Source organism: Dufourea novaeangliae, unplaced genomic scaffold, assembly GCF_001272555.1.
Source record: "Dufourea novaeangliae isolate 0120121106 unplaced genomic scaffold, ASM127255v1 scaffold55, whole genome shotgun sequence".
NCBI lineage: Eukaryota > Metazoa > Arthropoda > Insecta > Hymenoptera > Halictidae > Dufourea > Dufourea novaeangliae.
This window is the reverse complement of record NW_015373934.1, coordinates 478,614-494,083: the sequence shown is the minus strand read 5'-3', so window position 1 is coordinate 494,083 and position 15,470 is coordinate 478,614. Positions and strand designations below refer to the sequence as shown.

Sequence of the window (15,470 nt, the reverse complement as noted above, 5' to 3'; positions counted from 1 at the left end):
AGTTTTTGCGTAATATTTAATATTGCAGTATAATCTGCAACAGCCTCATTTAATAAAACGCATACATTTTCAACATTTTATAACTTCAAAAAGAAAATATACCGTGTCTGGCTACGTACAGCCTTTTTCACTGCGGCAGTCGATGTGTTAATATTTTTGCCCCCCTTGACAAATGCTAAAATAAATGTTAAACCGACTGTTAATTTGGCATAAATTTCTGTAACTCCGAAACCATGTGGTAGAAGGTATTTCCCTTACGTCACTTTTTACCCTAGTGGAAGCCGAGTTTGCTCATGGATGTACAAGGTGTCTCATTTAACCCTTTATCGGTCAGTCCCTTAAATCGTTACTTCAAAATTATGAGACTGATACGTATACGGTGTATCTTGTTATTTTGAAGTCGAGGTGAAACTGCAGAACTAAACTTTCAAACATATACATTAAGAGGGCTCATCGATCAAAGGTAAGAAGAATTGAGTTTTCTTATGAATAATACCATTATAATGAGAAATATTATGAAATATTGTAAATGGCACAAACGAATGAAAAATGCCATTGAGACGGTTTCAAAATGTTTAAATGTTCTTGTGAATCATTTTCATATACATATAATCTAATATACCCACAATAATACAACAAAAGTATTTCTTCGGTCGTTTTTTAAATAATTTTAGAATGAAACGGGGTTAAATGAGACACCCTCTGAATACCAACCCTGGCAGCCGGCCAGCCGATAAGAACCGACCATCCGGAAGGTCCGCCGAATGAACGCTGCAAATTGCAAGCCTAATAAAAAGAGGATATTCTCCGCGCGGGCTCGCTCCCTCTTTGGTAGGGATGTTGCGCACGGACACAAGTAGAAAAGGACTGACGGGGGCTGGCCGATAAGGGAACATTTCCAAAGAGTATACATGGTGTCCTAAAATAATCGTAAGTCCTTGAAACAGGCGATTCCTGGGATGATTTAAAACAAGCTTTTCCTTAACGAAAAAGTTCTCCGAGGCTTTGTTAACGAGATATTAGCAAAAAACCCTGACCAATCAGAGCGCGAGTCTATCGGCCAAGCTCCCGCGGTAGCGTTGGCTACACGCTACGCTTGAACTATGAACAAAAACTCGGTATAAATCAAAGAAAACTATGTAGAATAGCAAATAAAAAAGACGTAACAAATAAAATCGAACTTTTCATTTTCATTCGCTAATTTTTCATTTACTATTCTACAACAATTTCCTTCGATTCATGCAGAGTTGCTTGTTCATAGTACAAGCGTAGGGCGTAGCCAACGCTACCGCGGCAGTTCAGCCGGCAGACTCGCGCTCTGATTGGTCGGGGTTTCTCGTTAATATCTCTTGAACGAAGCCTCGGAGAACTTTTTCGCTAAGGAAAAAGATGTTTAAAATCACCCCAGGAATCACCCCTTTCAAGGGAGTTACAATTATTTCAGGACACCCTGTATATCACGAGAATATCGCCCACCTCCTCGAGTGATGCTCGACGCGAGCCAGACTCGTTGAATCCTCGACGGGGTGTGTATGGTTGTGTACATTGGGGTAAGCCCAAGTTATTTACGTATAGAGGAGGATTAGTCGGGTATGTAGATCCTATGGGGACACGGCACGAAAGACTATTGGAAAGTATAATAATAGATAAATATACGCTTAGAAAGTGTCGTGTGTGCTAAAGGAAACGAACGCGCGCGCAAGGGTGTCAAGAGACTGAACAACCTGCGTCGTCGTGACAGGTGTGCACGGTATGTATGTATGTATGTGTATAGTCGGTGGTGTGTGAACTATACTGTATGTACTACATATGTTACACGCTCCTGTCGAGGTGGAATGAAAGCCTACGGTTGCCTATTGTCCGACGACGACACCGCCTTCGAGATCACACGTCTCGTATATCGCGATCATTGTTGTCGTTATTGTTACTTGTTAACGTTTACTTCGTGAATTATATACGGACGATATACACAGAACACATAGAACACACACACACAGAAATGTACACTAATAGGTAATACGGTGGCAAGCTTTGACACAAGTGCCCCAGCGTGATTTCGCCGGACGGAAATGGAGTTCTGGACTCGTGAACACGGGGACATTATGCCGAAAGTTTGTTGGAACGGATACACAGAGGACTGATAAGTATCGAACTCGTGACTATCCGGCGGGGGAAATACCGTGAAATCATAACTAATGGGTATTCTCCGGGCAAATGATTCGTGGGTGGTTCGAAGGTCCTGTTGAGATCGAAGACTGGAAACTAGAGATCTCTATTTTCACGTGTATTTCACGTACAGATACACGTTAGTATGCGTCATTTTAAAACTGTGTACTTAAAACGACACGTACTGCCATGTACGTGTACGTGAAATACAGGTGTACACGTGTGGTTTTTAATACACGTACGATACCATGATCTCTATTGGAAACGATTTGTTACGGAACGTGTATTCGTATGGCTATACTTGTTGTTCCTTTCTCTTGTTAATTATATCGTTACCTTTCGCTCGCATCTGTATATACATATATTATATTCAAGTACAATCGTTAGTATACACAAAAGTATAATTGTTTCGTTTTTCTTTTTTTCCTCCAACGATCGGAAATATCGAGGAACGAGCTCATCGAGGACGAGCATGAGAGAGAGAGAGAGAGAGAGAGAGAGAGAGAGAGAGAGAGATGATCGGAAGCGGAATTGAATTGTAAAACATTTACGTCGTTAATTGGCTGAACGAACGGATTAATTGACGTGATTAAAGTCGCGCGAGCCGCGTGTCGGTACAATTAGATTCGGTTACGAGTAATAACGGCAATCGATTCACGTGTGTTTTTTTTTATTGACCCACGATCTGACCCCCTCCCCTCCCCTCATTCTAAAAATCGCATAATCAACAAAAGTTGATCCGTATTCACCTTTCAATATAGAAAAATTTTTAAAAAAAACAGTTTTTTATAAAAAATACAGGTCACCGCGATTTTTTAAACGTTAATATATATTTTTGACTTCATAATATTCTAGCTGGTGTCGAAACGAATTCAACGACCTCCTATACTAGAACCTTAAACCGTGAAATAACGTTAAAATAATTTTGGCCACCAAAAAAAACGATTTTCCAGCCCACTATGGCGACGGGTGGATATTTCCGCGAAAAACTAGGCCGGACACGGGACGTGCAAACTCAATGAACGCTTCATCTTCCGCGAACGACAGCAGACAATAAACGAGTCGCTTTAACGGCGAACATCATACCCAGGCCCGAACCAATATCTGGATTCACGCTCGACCTGTTCGATCGCAACGACGAAAATCAACCTCGTCGTTACGTACGAATGTTTCAGTTTTCTTTTTGTTTACCTAAGAACAAAGAACACGTAACAAACACACACACAGGACACTCCAACGTCGAACACCTTTGTAGAGTTTTAACGTTCGAGGGGTTCGTAACGAAAGTCACCGGCTCGTTAATATAATTTTCCCGATTACAGACGCGCCCCCATCTCCAGCGTAACCGAATTAACGGGATTCTAAAGTTCCTCTACCACGAGCTCGACAGTAAAATTCTCGTTCCACGGATTTGTTTGATTCTTTAATTGGAACGAAAATATTCGGTTCCTCTGGAGAAGTGACTCGACACGGGCTGCTTTTGTGTACGGACCTCCTCGATTTTCTCGACCGGTCGAACCGATTGTAAACGACGGGAACGCGCTGCGAGCCTCGAAGATTACAACTAGAAACGATAGATGAAAGAAACGCCTTTGTTCGCCGTGAATTTCTGTGAACAAGACGGGTGCAGTTGAGCGGAGTATCGTTAAACGATTATCCACAGGTGTCGCGACAAGAAACGATGTTTCTGTGTGAGGATCTTTTAAAGAAGGTCCTCGATTTTTCCCTGGAAAGTTGGGTGGAATGGAGTACACTAGAAACGTTTTTCTACTAATTCGCGCGATGAACCTTGATACCGAAACGATTTCGAGGAGCAAAACAGAGGATGTTAAATGATCCAGCTCGCGTGAAGAGCATCGTCGTGCTAGAAGAAATTCTATAATTCACGTGTAATTATAAATCGAAGGAGTTCTGATTATTGTTATTGTACTTTATACGCCTGAAATTGTAATCCTCGACGGCCACGTTCCTGGGTAATGATTGGCTCGCAGGAAAAATCTCGTCGTGCGTCGCCGTGAACGAGAGTGTGAACCGCGAATGTCGAAGCGTATGGGGAACGAGAAGTGTACACGTGAACAGTGAACCCGAAGCATCGTACACAGACGGTAACTTTGTATCTTTTATTATAACACTGGAAAGCATTGAAATAGATTCGCCCCGTCGAAAGAAAGCTGCCCTCGAATTTTTTATCGACCCGCCAACACCATTCCACTCTGTCCGGTACCGACCCCTCCTCTGTCAAAAAAAAAAAAGAAAAGTTTAATTAAACACCCCGTTACCAACGTCACGAGAATCCAGAACGAAACGAAAATATCCACTCCGAATAAAACTCCTCCGTGTCACTAATTACATATACCTATCTATCCACGACATGAAAAATTAACGAATCTCCCCACCCGATATGCAGAATTCGTAATACGCGAGGAGGAAAATCGATTTTAAACAGAAACATCGATTTCGTTGGAATCTTTGAAAATCAGGGATTGAAAACTGTTATAATGTTGATTTCGGTTCTTGGAATAGTTTGAAAGAACCCGTTATTTTCTACAAAAGTTATACAGAAGCAGAATTTCCATCCACATATATCTATTTCTATTACGGTTCTTAAAATGAATTTACGAGGGTCTGAAGCATTTCTCCCTATTCGATTATTGTCCCGGCGCGGAACCGAGTTCGGGACGATAATCAAGAGGAGTCTGTAGAAACACTGTACTGTTTATTTTCACGGCCGTAGACAAGATTCAAATTTTGCAGAGTCGCCGGTAACCCGAGGTTAGCATTTCAGGATTAAAACTTGGCGTCGTTTCCAACATGTTCCGAGACACGTTCCACATGGCCGATAAACGGTTGAAAAGTATTTTTCACGGTCGGATAACGAACGTATCGCAAACGGAACGGACACGCTGGAAAACGGGGAATTAGTATGTCTATACGGTCTCACGAAGTGTTAAATCGAGGGACGGAAAATTCAATATTCTTAGCCCGATGGCTATTATTACAGCCCGTCGACGGAGTCGTGATCCTATTAGTCCGCGAGCGTGTACCATTCCTCAACTAACGATTTTTCTATTATTGCGTCCGCCCGGTGTCTCGAAATCCCCACACCCCCTCTCCGATTATCTTTGAGGATATCAAAACCGGCGACGAGGGCTGCTGCTGGATGGTATGGAATCGGTTATTCGGGACGCGGGAACCCGAAAGCGTCGGGATAATTCGATTCCCGTTCACGCTGCTAATTTATCGGTCGGTGAAATCAGGTTACAGTTCCATAAGTCATGAACGGGAATGTGACGCTTGCGTCATCGAATCGACGTATGGATTTTGTCATCGGACCGAACGGAAAAAGGCAGAAATTATTTAACAACCGACGTGCATATCCATCTCTGTGTCTCCCAGATAATGGATGCGATATGTGTCTTTTTTCCATTTCTGCGGATCATTGCCTGCATCCCCATCAGAGGGAGAAGAACCTTCGAACATTCATCGAGGATTTCCTGTATTCTAGTGGTACAAGAGCATCACGAACGTGCAAATTCGTTTTGCATTCACTTCCAGGGAGAAACGTTTTCCATTCAAGCACCGGGTTTGTTTAATCGTTTCTGCTCGCGAACTGGGAGGGGGTACAGCGATAAACTTGACTCGCGCGTGGTCACCGTTTTATATACACACACGCGTGCATACACGTGAGGCGGGCATTGTGCGGGGGGTCGGTTTAGCATTCGAGCACGTCTTATTACCGGACGACCCATATAAGAATATTCATGACCCGTATTCCACACGGCGAAGCCCAATTTTCGCGGAGGACGAGCTTCTAAAAAAAAAGAAAAAAAAAGAAAATATTCTATAGCCAGCTCGGAACGGGGTTAACACGGAATACTTACCGAGGGGTATTCCATTTTCCTATGGCAAACATCGGGTCCGGTGCGAGTACCGCGAGAAAACTTGAGAGCATCGTGTCGTGGTTAATGCCTTTTTTTTAACGATAATCGTTGTTCCCAGACCGACCTCTTGATATCCATACGTAATTCGGTTGTGTATTAAATTTAAATACAATTACGGGCTTGTGTATCGTTGTGTATGTGCACACCACGGCTCAAGGTGAGAGCGACGATTAAAATTGCGGTTAGTTGTATTCGATATGGGACCTCTATTTTTTTAATTTTGTTATTTAAAGCAATTATAACCTCCGTGGGTGTTACACTCATTTATTAGTGCAGTACTTCTTTAAATCTTTAGATTGCATTCGTTAAGATACGCATATACTAGGTTCCCTATTGCCACTGTGTAAAGCAACACATTATACAATAATTATCGGACCTCCAGAAACGATTTAAAAATTATTTGCCCCGTGATATTCTGTGCCCTGTTTAGGAATCGTAATCTCGTGGATCGATCAGACAGTGCGCACGTTCGAACGTTCGATTTCAAGGAAAACCTCGCGGCCAACGTCGCGAACGACGACGACAGTGGTTCATGATAAATCGTGCGCCATTCCGATCACTTTCGTCAGTCGGGGGCATCTATCGCGTTCTGAGCCGAATGTGTTTTCGAACAGCCGCGGCAACACGTTGCGTAACGGACCGCGGGGACCAGCAGCAGCAGCAACATACACGCGAATTGCGTGTAGATTTCGATAACAGCGGAGGCGGAACGATAACAACGCAACAGCTTGCTAAGGCCGTAAGTTCTCTGTGTCAAGAGCTCTTCTCCGTATACACTCCGCGGCGACTGCAACCGTTATATTTTTTTTTTTTGCCGTGGGAAAAGAATTCGTTGCAGTTGGACACCAGGGGTCACGGTTCTCCATCATGGCTATGACCTGGCGACTCACGGCCCTCGTCCGTTTGGTAAGACACTAACCACGAGGAACAATCCATTTCTAATCGTTTAGGCGGTGGTACCCTATGGAGATCGTCGAGAAGATCGGTCGCACGATCTCGGTGCTACTCGAAACTATTCGGGAATTTTCTTTTCACCGTGTACATATATAACCAACGTTCGAACGCCCTACAGGGTAGTGTGTTAAGCAAACAACAAACGATGGTTTCAATAAGCCAGAGAGAGAGAGAGAGGAAAAAGCAAAGTCGAGTAAATATTCCGGAACGTTCTCACACGGTTTTGCTAAAGCCAACAGAACGTATGTATGTATGTATTCTCGTGAACGTGACCAAAAAGGATCGAAACGCGTTCGTTCCCCTGTCTAATTTCCAGTTCGCAGGTGGAAACGATCGAGGTGAATTGAAACGTGGCGAAGTGTATATGTATTTCAATGCACCGTATCGCGTTTAATCGTCGTCGTCGACGTGACCGATTGGCCAGTAACAGCCTTGTAATCGTTCGCTCCGTATCGAGTTTATTCGAACTTTATGGCTGCGACACAGACCCCCCCCCCCTCCATCGAGAGAGAAAAGGTCCGATCTTACGATGTATATGTACCACACGATTTTGTGGTCTCAAGCAAATTGTATACGACAGGGGAACTATTACTAAAGCAATAAACACGGGGCGCGACGCGACAATGAAATTAACAGGCGGCGTAACCGATCAAAGCTTCACCGTGTTGTGCTACGCGTTTCGCGTCCCCGATGGAAAAGAGATCCGATACGGAATCACCGCCGCGTGTTCTGAGTGCCTTGCTAACCCTCGAATTCGATCACCTCTCCCTCTTGCTTCGAATCTATTCCGAGTAGAACCAATATCCGGGTCGAATATTAGTTATTGCACCGCGTTAACAGTTTCAAAGTTTCGATACGATGAAATTGCTGACGGGCTCGTATTTGTGTCGAAGAAGCGAAGGCGTGGCGATAGAAAGCCCTTTCACGATTTTCGATCCTCCGGTTTAATAGTTTATGGTATTTTTGTCAGAGAATAATAACAATTTAATCGTCGATTACGGTGTACCCATTACTTCTATCGTTCATGAATTAATATGGTAGTTTTTGTTACAAATTTGTAACCTCTCATACCGTTCAATGTATTTGGTATAACAAAATGTAATACTGTGTATATTTATATATATACACTATACTGTATTGTAGATATGTTTACCTTTGTTGAAATACTTCGCGAGTATTCAACAAGTAAGTCGAGTAATATCATGATGTTAACGAATACCAGCCATATGTGATTTCAAAAATCCCGCCAGGGGACTGAGAAATTTAACGGTCATTTGGAGAATGCTAGGTCGCGTATTGACAAGACCTGTTTTACGACCGATTTCTCATCTGATTGTACGCGAAATATGTTATGATCACTGTGTCTATATACTTTATACGAATCATGATATTTCTTTTTAGAATATTAGTCTTTGTTAGAAATTGTTTAATGACTTACCGGCAGCAACGGTTCACCCATCGGTTCCATTAAGATTGACGCCCGTCTGAAACCTAAGAACAAATCACTGGTAATCGATCGATTTAATTAAGGGATTGATTTAAATTATTCAAAATCGGTGCAAAATACCTTAATGCTGACTTCTCGGAAGTTTATCTTCGAGCAATTACCCGTGTAATTTCTGTTATTTGCTTCCCCGCACTTAACGCACTAGCACAAATCGAATTCCAAAACTAACATGGCAGCCACAGGTACCACTTGAATCAAATACAAAATTGAACGGTACAGTACTACGTTTGTTGTATTCATTTTAATAATTTTTAACATATTTGAGATATTTATTATAATATAGTACATTTAAAATGCGTAAGGACACTTGCAATTGATGTCTAAAATAGAGTTCAATGTTTCGGTTTAGATTAGCTGCGTACCTACGGTTATACCCGCGAAATTTAAAATGCGGATCAACGGTCGATATCAATTTCCTCATCTCAACGCTACCCCGATACAATGTGCACAACAATATATATATATATACACACAATTATTCGGAGCAAGAGTAAGAATTTCCGATTTATTGCTGACTAGTACACAAAGAAATCCATGTTTATTTAGGGTAGGAACGTGCGCGATCAAAAATGTCGATTCCTCTCCGTAAGCTGCTTTCGATGCGGAACCGTCGTCCCCTTCAAACTATCGGATATCGGAGAAGGAATTCGAGACGTCACGATAAAAGAATGGTGAGCAAAACAATGAATTTTCCGTTAACCGTCGAAACCAGCGATACCTTTGCAATTATCGATCGTTTTTTAACCAAAAAACTATCTGTCTTTAAAACGACGCGTTCTCATTCTTCTGAAAGAAGGAATCATCCATCAGGCATTCCCCCTGGACGGAAAAAAGTAGTTTGTGCCATAACCTAGAAGAAAAAAATTGCATTTTGCCCCGGGCAATTAAAAAATTAAATTGCCCCCACCCCTCGACTAACTACTAGGCTACGCCCAAGTTTATATCTAATCAGAAAAAACGCAATTATTAAATATGAAATATTATCGTTTGTAATTCTTCATTTTCCCTCGTTTTTCACGAACTTTCGGGTTGCTGGTTCTATCTAGATACGAGGCTGACGGGAGCGTGTTTCAACCGTAATGTACCGTAAAGACAACCGAGCTATAGTCGACGAATTTGAATGTGCACAGGTTCGTGAAGCCAGGCGACCGGGTGTCTCAATTCGATAACATTTGCGAGGTTCAAAGCGACAAAGCGTCCGTAACGATTACCAGCCGTTACGACGGATTAATTAAGACCCTGCGCTACAAGGTGGACGACGTGGCTCTGATAGGGCATCCGCTGCTGGACATCGAATTGGAGGACGATAATGGGAACGGAGAGGGCGAAAGGATCGAGAGGGAAACGGGGCCGGAGGCGATAGGGGTTGGAAATAAGATCGGTCCCGTGGAGGAGGGTGCGGAACACACGGCGCTAAATGGTCTAGAAAAAGCGCTGGCTACTCCCGCGGTCAGGCGGATAGCCATGGAGAACAATATCAAGTTAAAGGACGTCGTTGCCACGGGCAAAGGTGGCAGAGTGCTTAAAGAGGATATATTGGCTTACTTGGAAAAAATTTCTGCCGGTTCCGCGGGGAATAGGGTCGAGGAAAAACCAACAGCCGGGAAGCTGGTGTCGATAAAAGGCTACAGTAAGCATATGTGGAAAACGATGACGCGATCTTTGGTAAGTTGGATTTCCAGTCGTTCACGCAGCGATAGAAACATCGTAAAAGCGAAATATATTTTATTATATTGTCCCGTTTGTCGTCTGTACGATGGTTCGTTGCGAGGCTCGGAACCTGGACTTATATTTAAAGGTAAACGTATCATTCGTCGACTTGGTTTAAATTTAAATAATACAAAAAAAAAAAAGAAAACTGGAACGCTTTCCCAACACGTGCTGTATATTGAATTAAAGATAGTAACAGGCGGGCTGCTGTCCCCGCGATATTAATAAACCGTGTATGGCGGTTTAAAATGCAGACCACGCGTAAATTGAAAGATTAACAGAATTTCGCCTATCGAGTCCCACGTGGCCACAACTGCTGAATAAACGACCGGTTAATCGGTTATAAAACAATGCGTTGGCGAAGCGGCGAGAGTTAATGACGCGACGAACAAACTGGTCCCGCGGTTAAACGACTGTGACGTACAGCGTTTCAGCCGCGGCGAACTGAATCATAACACAGGGGGAAAAAGAGAAAGAGAAAAAAAAGAAGGCTTTTATGATATAATATCTCTCGACGATCATTCCCAGTTCGATCACAGCCGGAAGTCAATGATAGTCGCATCAGCTGAACTGATAATAATACGATCGATTCGAATTTTCCTCGTCAAACACGACGAACCAGACGTGATTGAAACGTCGCAACAGATACCACGCTATTTATAATGTCCAAACATACCGCGTATTTTCCCTCGTTAATTGCACGCCCCGAGTAAATGTTCCATTACACGGGAAGCCTGCGGAAAACAGGGGTAATGTAGAATGTACAAAATGTAATGGGCACGATTTTCAAGGCTGAATCGCTACAACTTAACTGAATGAAAGTATGTTCGATCCTCAAAAAAATGAATGGCCACACCGACCAATAAGATCGGTTCTTGAAAACAGTGACCATTACTTTTGTTGCATATAGAGATAAATTGAACTGTTTGCAGAGCATACCGCACTTCGTGTACAGCGACGAGTGTACCGTTGACAAATTAATGGGTTACCGGGATGAAGTGAAGGACACGTTGAAGGAACAGGGTGTCGCCTTGAGTTTCATGCCATTCTTCATCAAGGCGACCTCCAGAGCGTTAGAAAAACTGCCACAGCTGAACGCTTGGCTTGACGAAGAGAACCAGGCGACACGTGTCTTGGACAGCCATAATATTGGCGTGGCCATGGACACGCCGGATGGTCTGGTGGTACCAAACATTAAAAACGTACAAAACCTGAGCATCCTGGAGATCGCGAAAGAGCTAAATAGGCTTCAGGAGCTCGGGAAAAAGTCCTCTATACCCCTGAACGACCTAACCGACGCGACTTTCTCGCTGTCCAACATCGGCGTGGTAAGTGATTTTCAACGGTAACGATTTTTTTCTTTTTTCCTCGTCGAGTCGAACGGTCAAATTGAATCTCAAGACCGCTTCGAATTTAATTCGACCCGTTTACGGAGAAAATATTTGCATTCCGTGGAACGTGTACATATATACCTGGTATGTACACAAATGTACCCATCGAGAGCGTTCCGCGAGATCTCGTTCGGTTCTGCGAAATACAATTAGGTAATCGGTAGAAATTTCATTCCGCGATTCCCGCTATTACTGAATTCAATTTAATATAATCGAAGAAAAATATTTGTCGCGCGTCACCAACCGCGAATCAAAATCCAGGATTTAATCTAACAACGCGACAACACCTTGTGGTTCCATGGTTTTCGCTTGAAAACAGGCTTCAATACCCTTTAACGTACCGTCGTTTTACCAAGTGAAGTTAGTCACGTGTCGTTGATCGAATATTCGAACTGATTTTTAAATGTCGCGTTTGCAGATCGGCGGTACCTATACGAAACCGGTGATTCTTCCTCCGCAAATTGTGATCGGGGCGTTTGGAAAAGCGCAGAAATTGCCGCGATTCGATGGTAAAGGAAATATAGTTGCCGCGAATGTGATTTCCATCAGTTGGGCGGCCGATCATCGTGTGGTGGACGGCGTTACCATGGCAAAGTATTCGAATCTCTGGAAGTACTACGTTGAAAATCCAGCATTCCTGTTGATAGGGGCGTGAACCCCCATCGATACCATTAAAAGGATATTTCACAGGTATTTTTTTTTTCATTTCGAATACGACTACCATTTTTATATTTTTTACAATTCCGTCGAGACGTACTTCGAAGCTCGAATGGGTTCGTGTCGTTGGGGTGTGGGGGTTGTACATAAATACAATAAAAGTCTGACAACGTTTTTGTACGTAAATATTAATTTATTTATTGCTGCACAACCAACTAGGACTTTTCGATAAAGGTAAAATATCTTATTTGTTTGTTCTTGTTCTAACATATGCAAAGTGTTACAACTTTATGGTAGTTATTATATATATATATATGTATATGTATATATATGGTGACCAGTCGAACTGTGAGCAGTTTTGTACATTAAATCTATTACACATTGCCATACAAATTATCCGAGTAGAAGGTATATACCAAAAAATATGTTAAGGAAGTGGTTGTACTGATTAATACCCTTTGTGCATTGATTGCTCTTCATAAGGGTTCTCTCATTAAGGGTGCTCATCTATGTTGGGTTTAGATGAAAGAACGATTTCAGTGAAAGGAAATGAACATTGACAGAATCACAAGCAGAATAGGTTTATAAAAAAAAGAAAAAGTTTATAATGAGTACGACCACTTATTGATTTATGTATTTGTAATTTGTATATATACAGTTTATGATGTAACGCATCCTCAGTCACTCGTATGCCGTACAATCATTCCATTCCCTTAAATGCCACATAAATATTTACTCAAAAAGTAGTCAGTCTGTTTAGTAGGTAGAGTAGTAGAAAAGATTGTATATATGTGCTCATGGTCCAAAATCTTTTATGATAATCAAGTTGTCTTTCGAGAGAGTAAGATGAAAAACCATCAATAATAATGAAAAATAATATTTTAAACGATATACCGGTGAAAAACTTAACACACATACGAAATTCAATTTGTACCGTTACTATGAATAAATGCATAAAAGTTTTTGTCTCAACGTAAATGCATGTATAAATATACCAGTTTTCTCCTCTATCATAGCTCTTATAGGTAAAACTCATATAAAAAAACAAACTACACAAAATATCAATACAAACGCAGACGTTATTAGGTGAAAATACAATTCACCCTCAATCATACTTCTTATTTCCCAATATGACTAGGTATATAGATTATTATTGGTAATGTAATTAGTCCAAGAGTTTAAATACGAAGCTGCTTTTATAGAATAAAACTATATAGACTCGCAAAGATGATGAAAAGAACATCATACTTTTTCTTTAATATCATGTTGATACAGCTTAAATTAAGAAGTCCTCGAATCATGCATAAATCTCACTAAGAATACTTCATAATCGAGTATATTAGTTATTTAAAGTTACCTTCACAAAATACTCAAGCAAAAGTGAGAATAAAAAATAATTTATATTTTTCTTTTTGTTCTCAGTTTGTTTGGAAAATATATCAACGTGTAAATTCGGCACGTTCTTCCATAGACAGAGTAACTCTTATTCGCTGAATAAGAATTTACGTGAAACGCGGTATATTTGAAGGAAGTCTTTCTGAAAATATACATTTTCTGTTGTAATTCTCAATTCTGAAAGTTCCAAGCTTCGTCACAGTTCCAAAAAACATACCGAACGACCTGAAGCTTAGACAATTATAGAATAGAATAGTTTATATACATTTGAAATTGTGCTCAACAGACGCATTCATGTATACATATATGTGTGTGTGTGTGTGTGTGTATATATATATATATATATACGTCCATTGCATAGCTACCCATATTATAACTGCAACTGTAATATGTTACTTTAATCGAATACTAACAACATTAACACGTCTGTGCTCAAATATCTATATCTAAAAAACAAAACATTTGAATATTTACTCGGAAAGACATTCTAAAATATAGAAAACAAACAGTATGTGTGAATGCTGCTTAAATATGAGTGTAGAGATTCATAAAACGTGTTGTATAAATGCTCCTAGAGTTAGCGAAGTTAATTAAACGTGTAACTTAATTTTTAAAACTGGAACTATATAGATAATGAGAATGTGCATTGTAATGTTCCATATGCGAGGTAAAGTGAAGTGCAATATCGTTATCTTGTTGCAAAAGTTCCAGAATACAAAGAGTGCATACTGGTTATAACTCATATCTTGACATGAACAGTTTGCTTGTGCTATACATCATCGTACAACCTTTCTAAAACATTTATCTCACAGCTCTACCCCCATTTACATGAATAACTTTCATTTGCCGGTATAGATCCACTAACATAGAAAAGTAGTATTTTATCTTACGGTCTGGCCAACGTTCTGCCATAATAATAACTGTCATGGAAGACAGTTTCTACAAGGTACATACATTTGTGCCTTTAATATAGAATGAATCAAATATCATAATAATTCACAACCACAACGATAACGGTTTCATTTTGTCAAAAACTCAACATTCGATTTTAAAATTAAATAAACAAGAGTTCCTAAAATATACTTTACTGTTTCGTAAAGTAAACGTATCACGAATTAATGGCAAGCAAAACATATAAAATTGCCCTCAATAAGACGTTGAATACAAGAATGTCGTTCTTGCAAAAAGAAACTGGCTGAAATTTGCAATGAACCATATTTTGCAAGAAAATAATAATACAAACGTTACGAATAAAATTACGGCACATAGAAAAATATCGTTTCTCGGTTGCTATTGCAACAAGATTATCATAGATATATTTCTAAACAAAACCAAACTGTGCCATTTATAAAATAAATAAAAAAAAAAATAAAAAAAACTCACTCATTGAACTCTGTGATTTCAAAATCTACATGTTAAGATAAAGGTTCCTACAAAATAAACATTTCTACGCGTACAAAATATAATATAAAAAAGAAGTCTGCAAAAATCCCATCCAACTATCAAAGATAATGTTTGTATATAATATATATGCATAATATATATATTCATTTTTATATAATTATTTTGTATGTATACGGTTAATAAATAGTATTTTGTTTCTGGCACATTGTCAGCTCTCTGTAAAGAGAACAAGTGAGTCGACACGAATACAACCAACACCATAAAACAACATAATGTACATATATATGTTTATGGAGTCAGAAATTTGGGAAAAAAAGAACATATCGCCCGTAACTGTCCGCTAAA

The 15,470-nt window shown here is 40.5% G+C and overlaps 1 protein-coding gene across 1 annotated transcript; it reads left to right on the top strand.

The window, feature by feature from the left end:
• Positions 1 to 6,974: 6,974 nt before the first annotated feature.
• Positions 6,975 to 12,488, top strand: LOC107195197 (lipoamide acyltransferase component of branched-chain alpha-keto acid dehydrogenase complex, mitochondrial). The gene is made up of 5 exons (XM_015584995.1): positions 6,975 to 7,013; positions 9,115 to 9,239; positions 9,699 to 10,233; positions 11,211 to 11,606; positions 12,088 to 12,488. Exons 1-5 carry the CDS (start codon positions 6,975 to 6,977, stop codon positions 12,322 to 12,324), a joined length of 1,332 nt encoding a protein of 443 aa, XP_015440481.1. The 3' UTR covers positions 12,325 to 12,488.
• Positions 12,489 to 15,470: the final 2,982 nt, after the last annotated feature.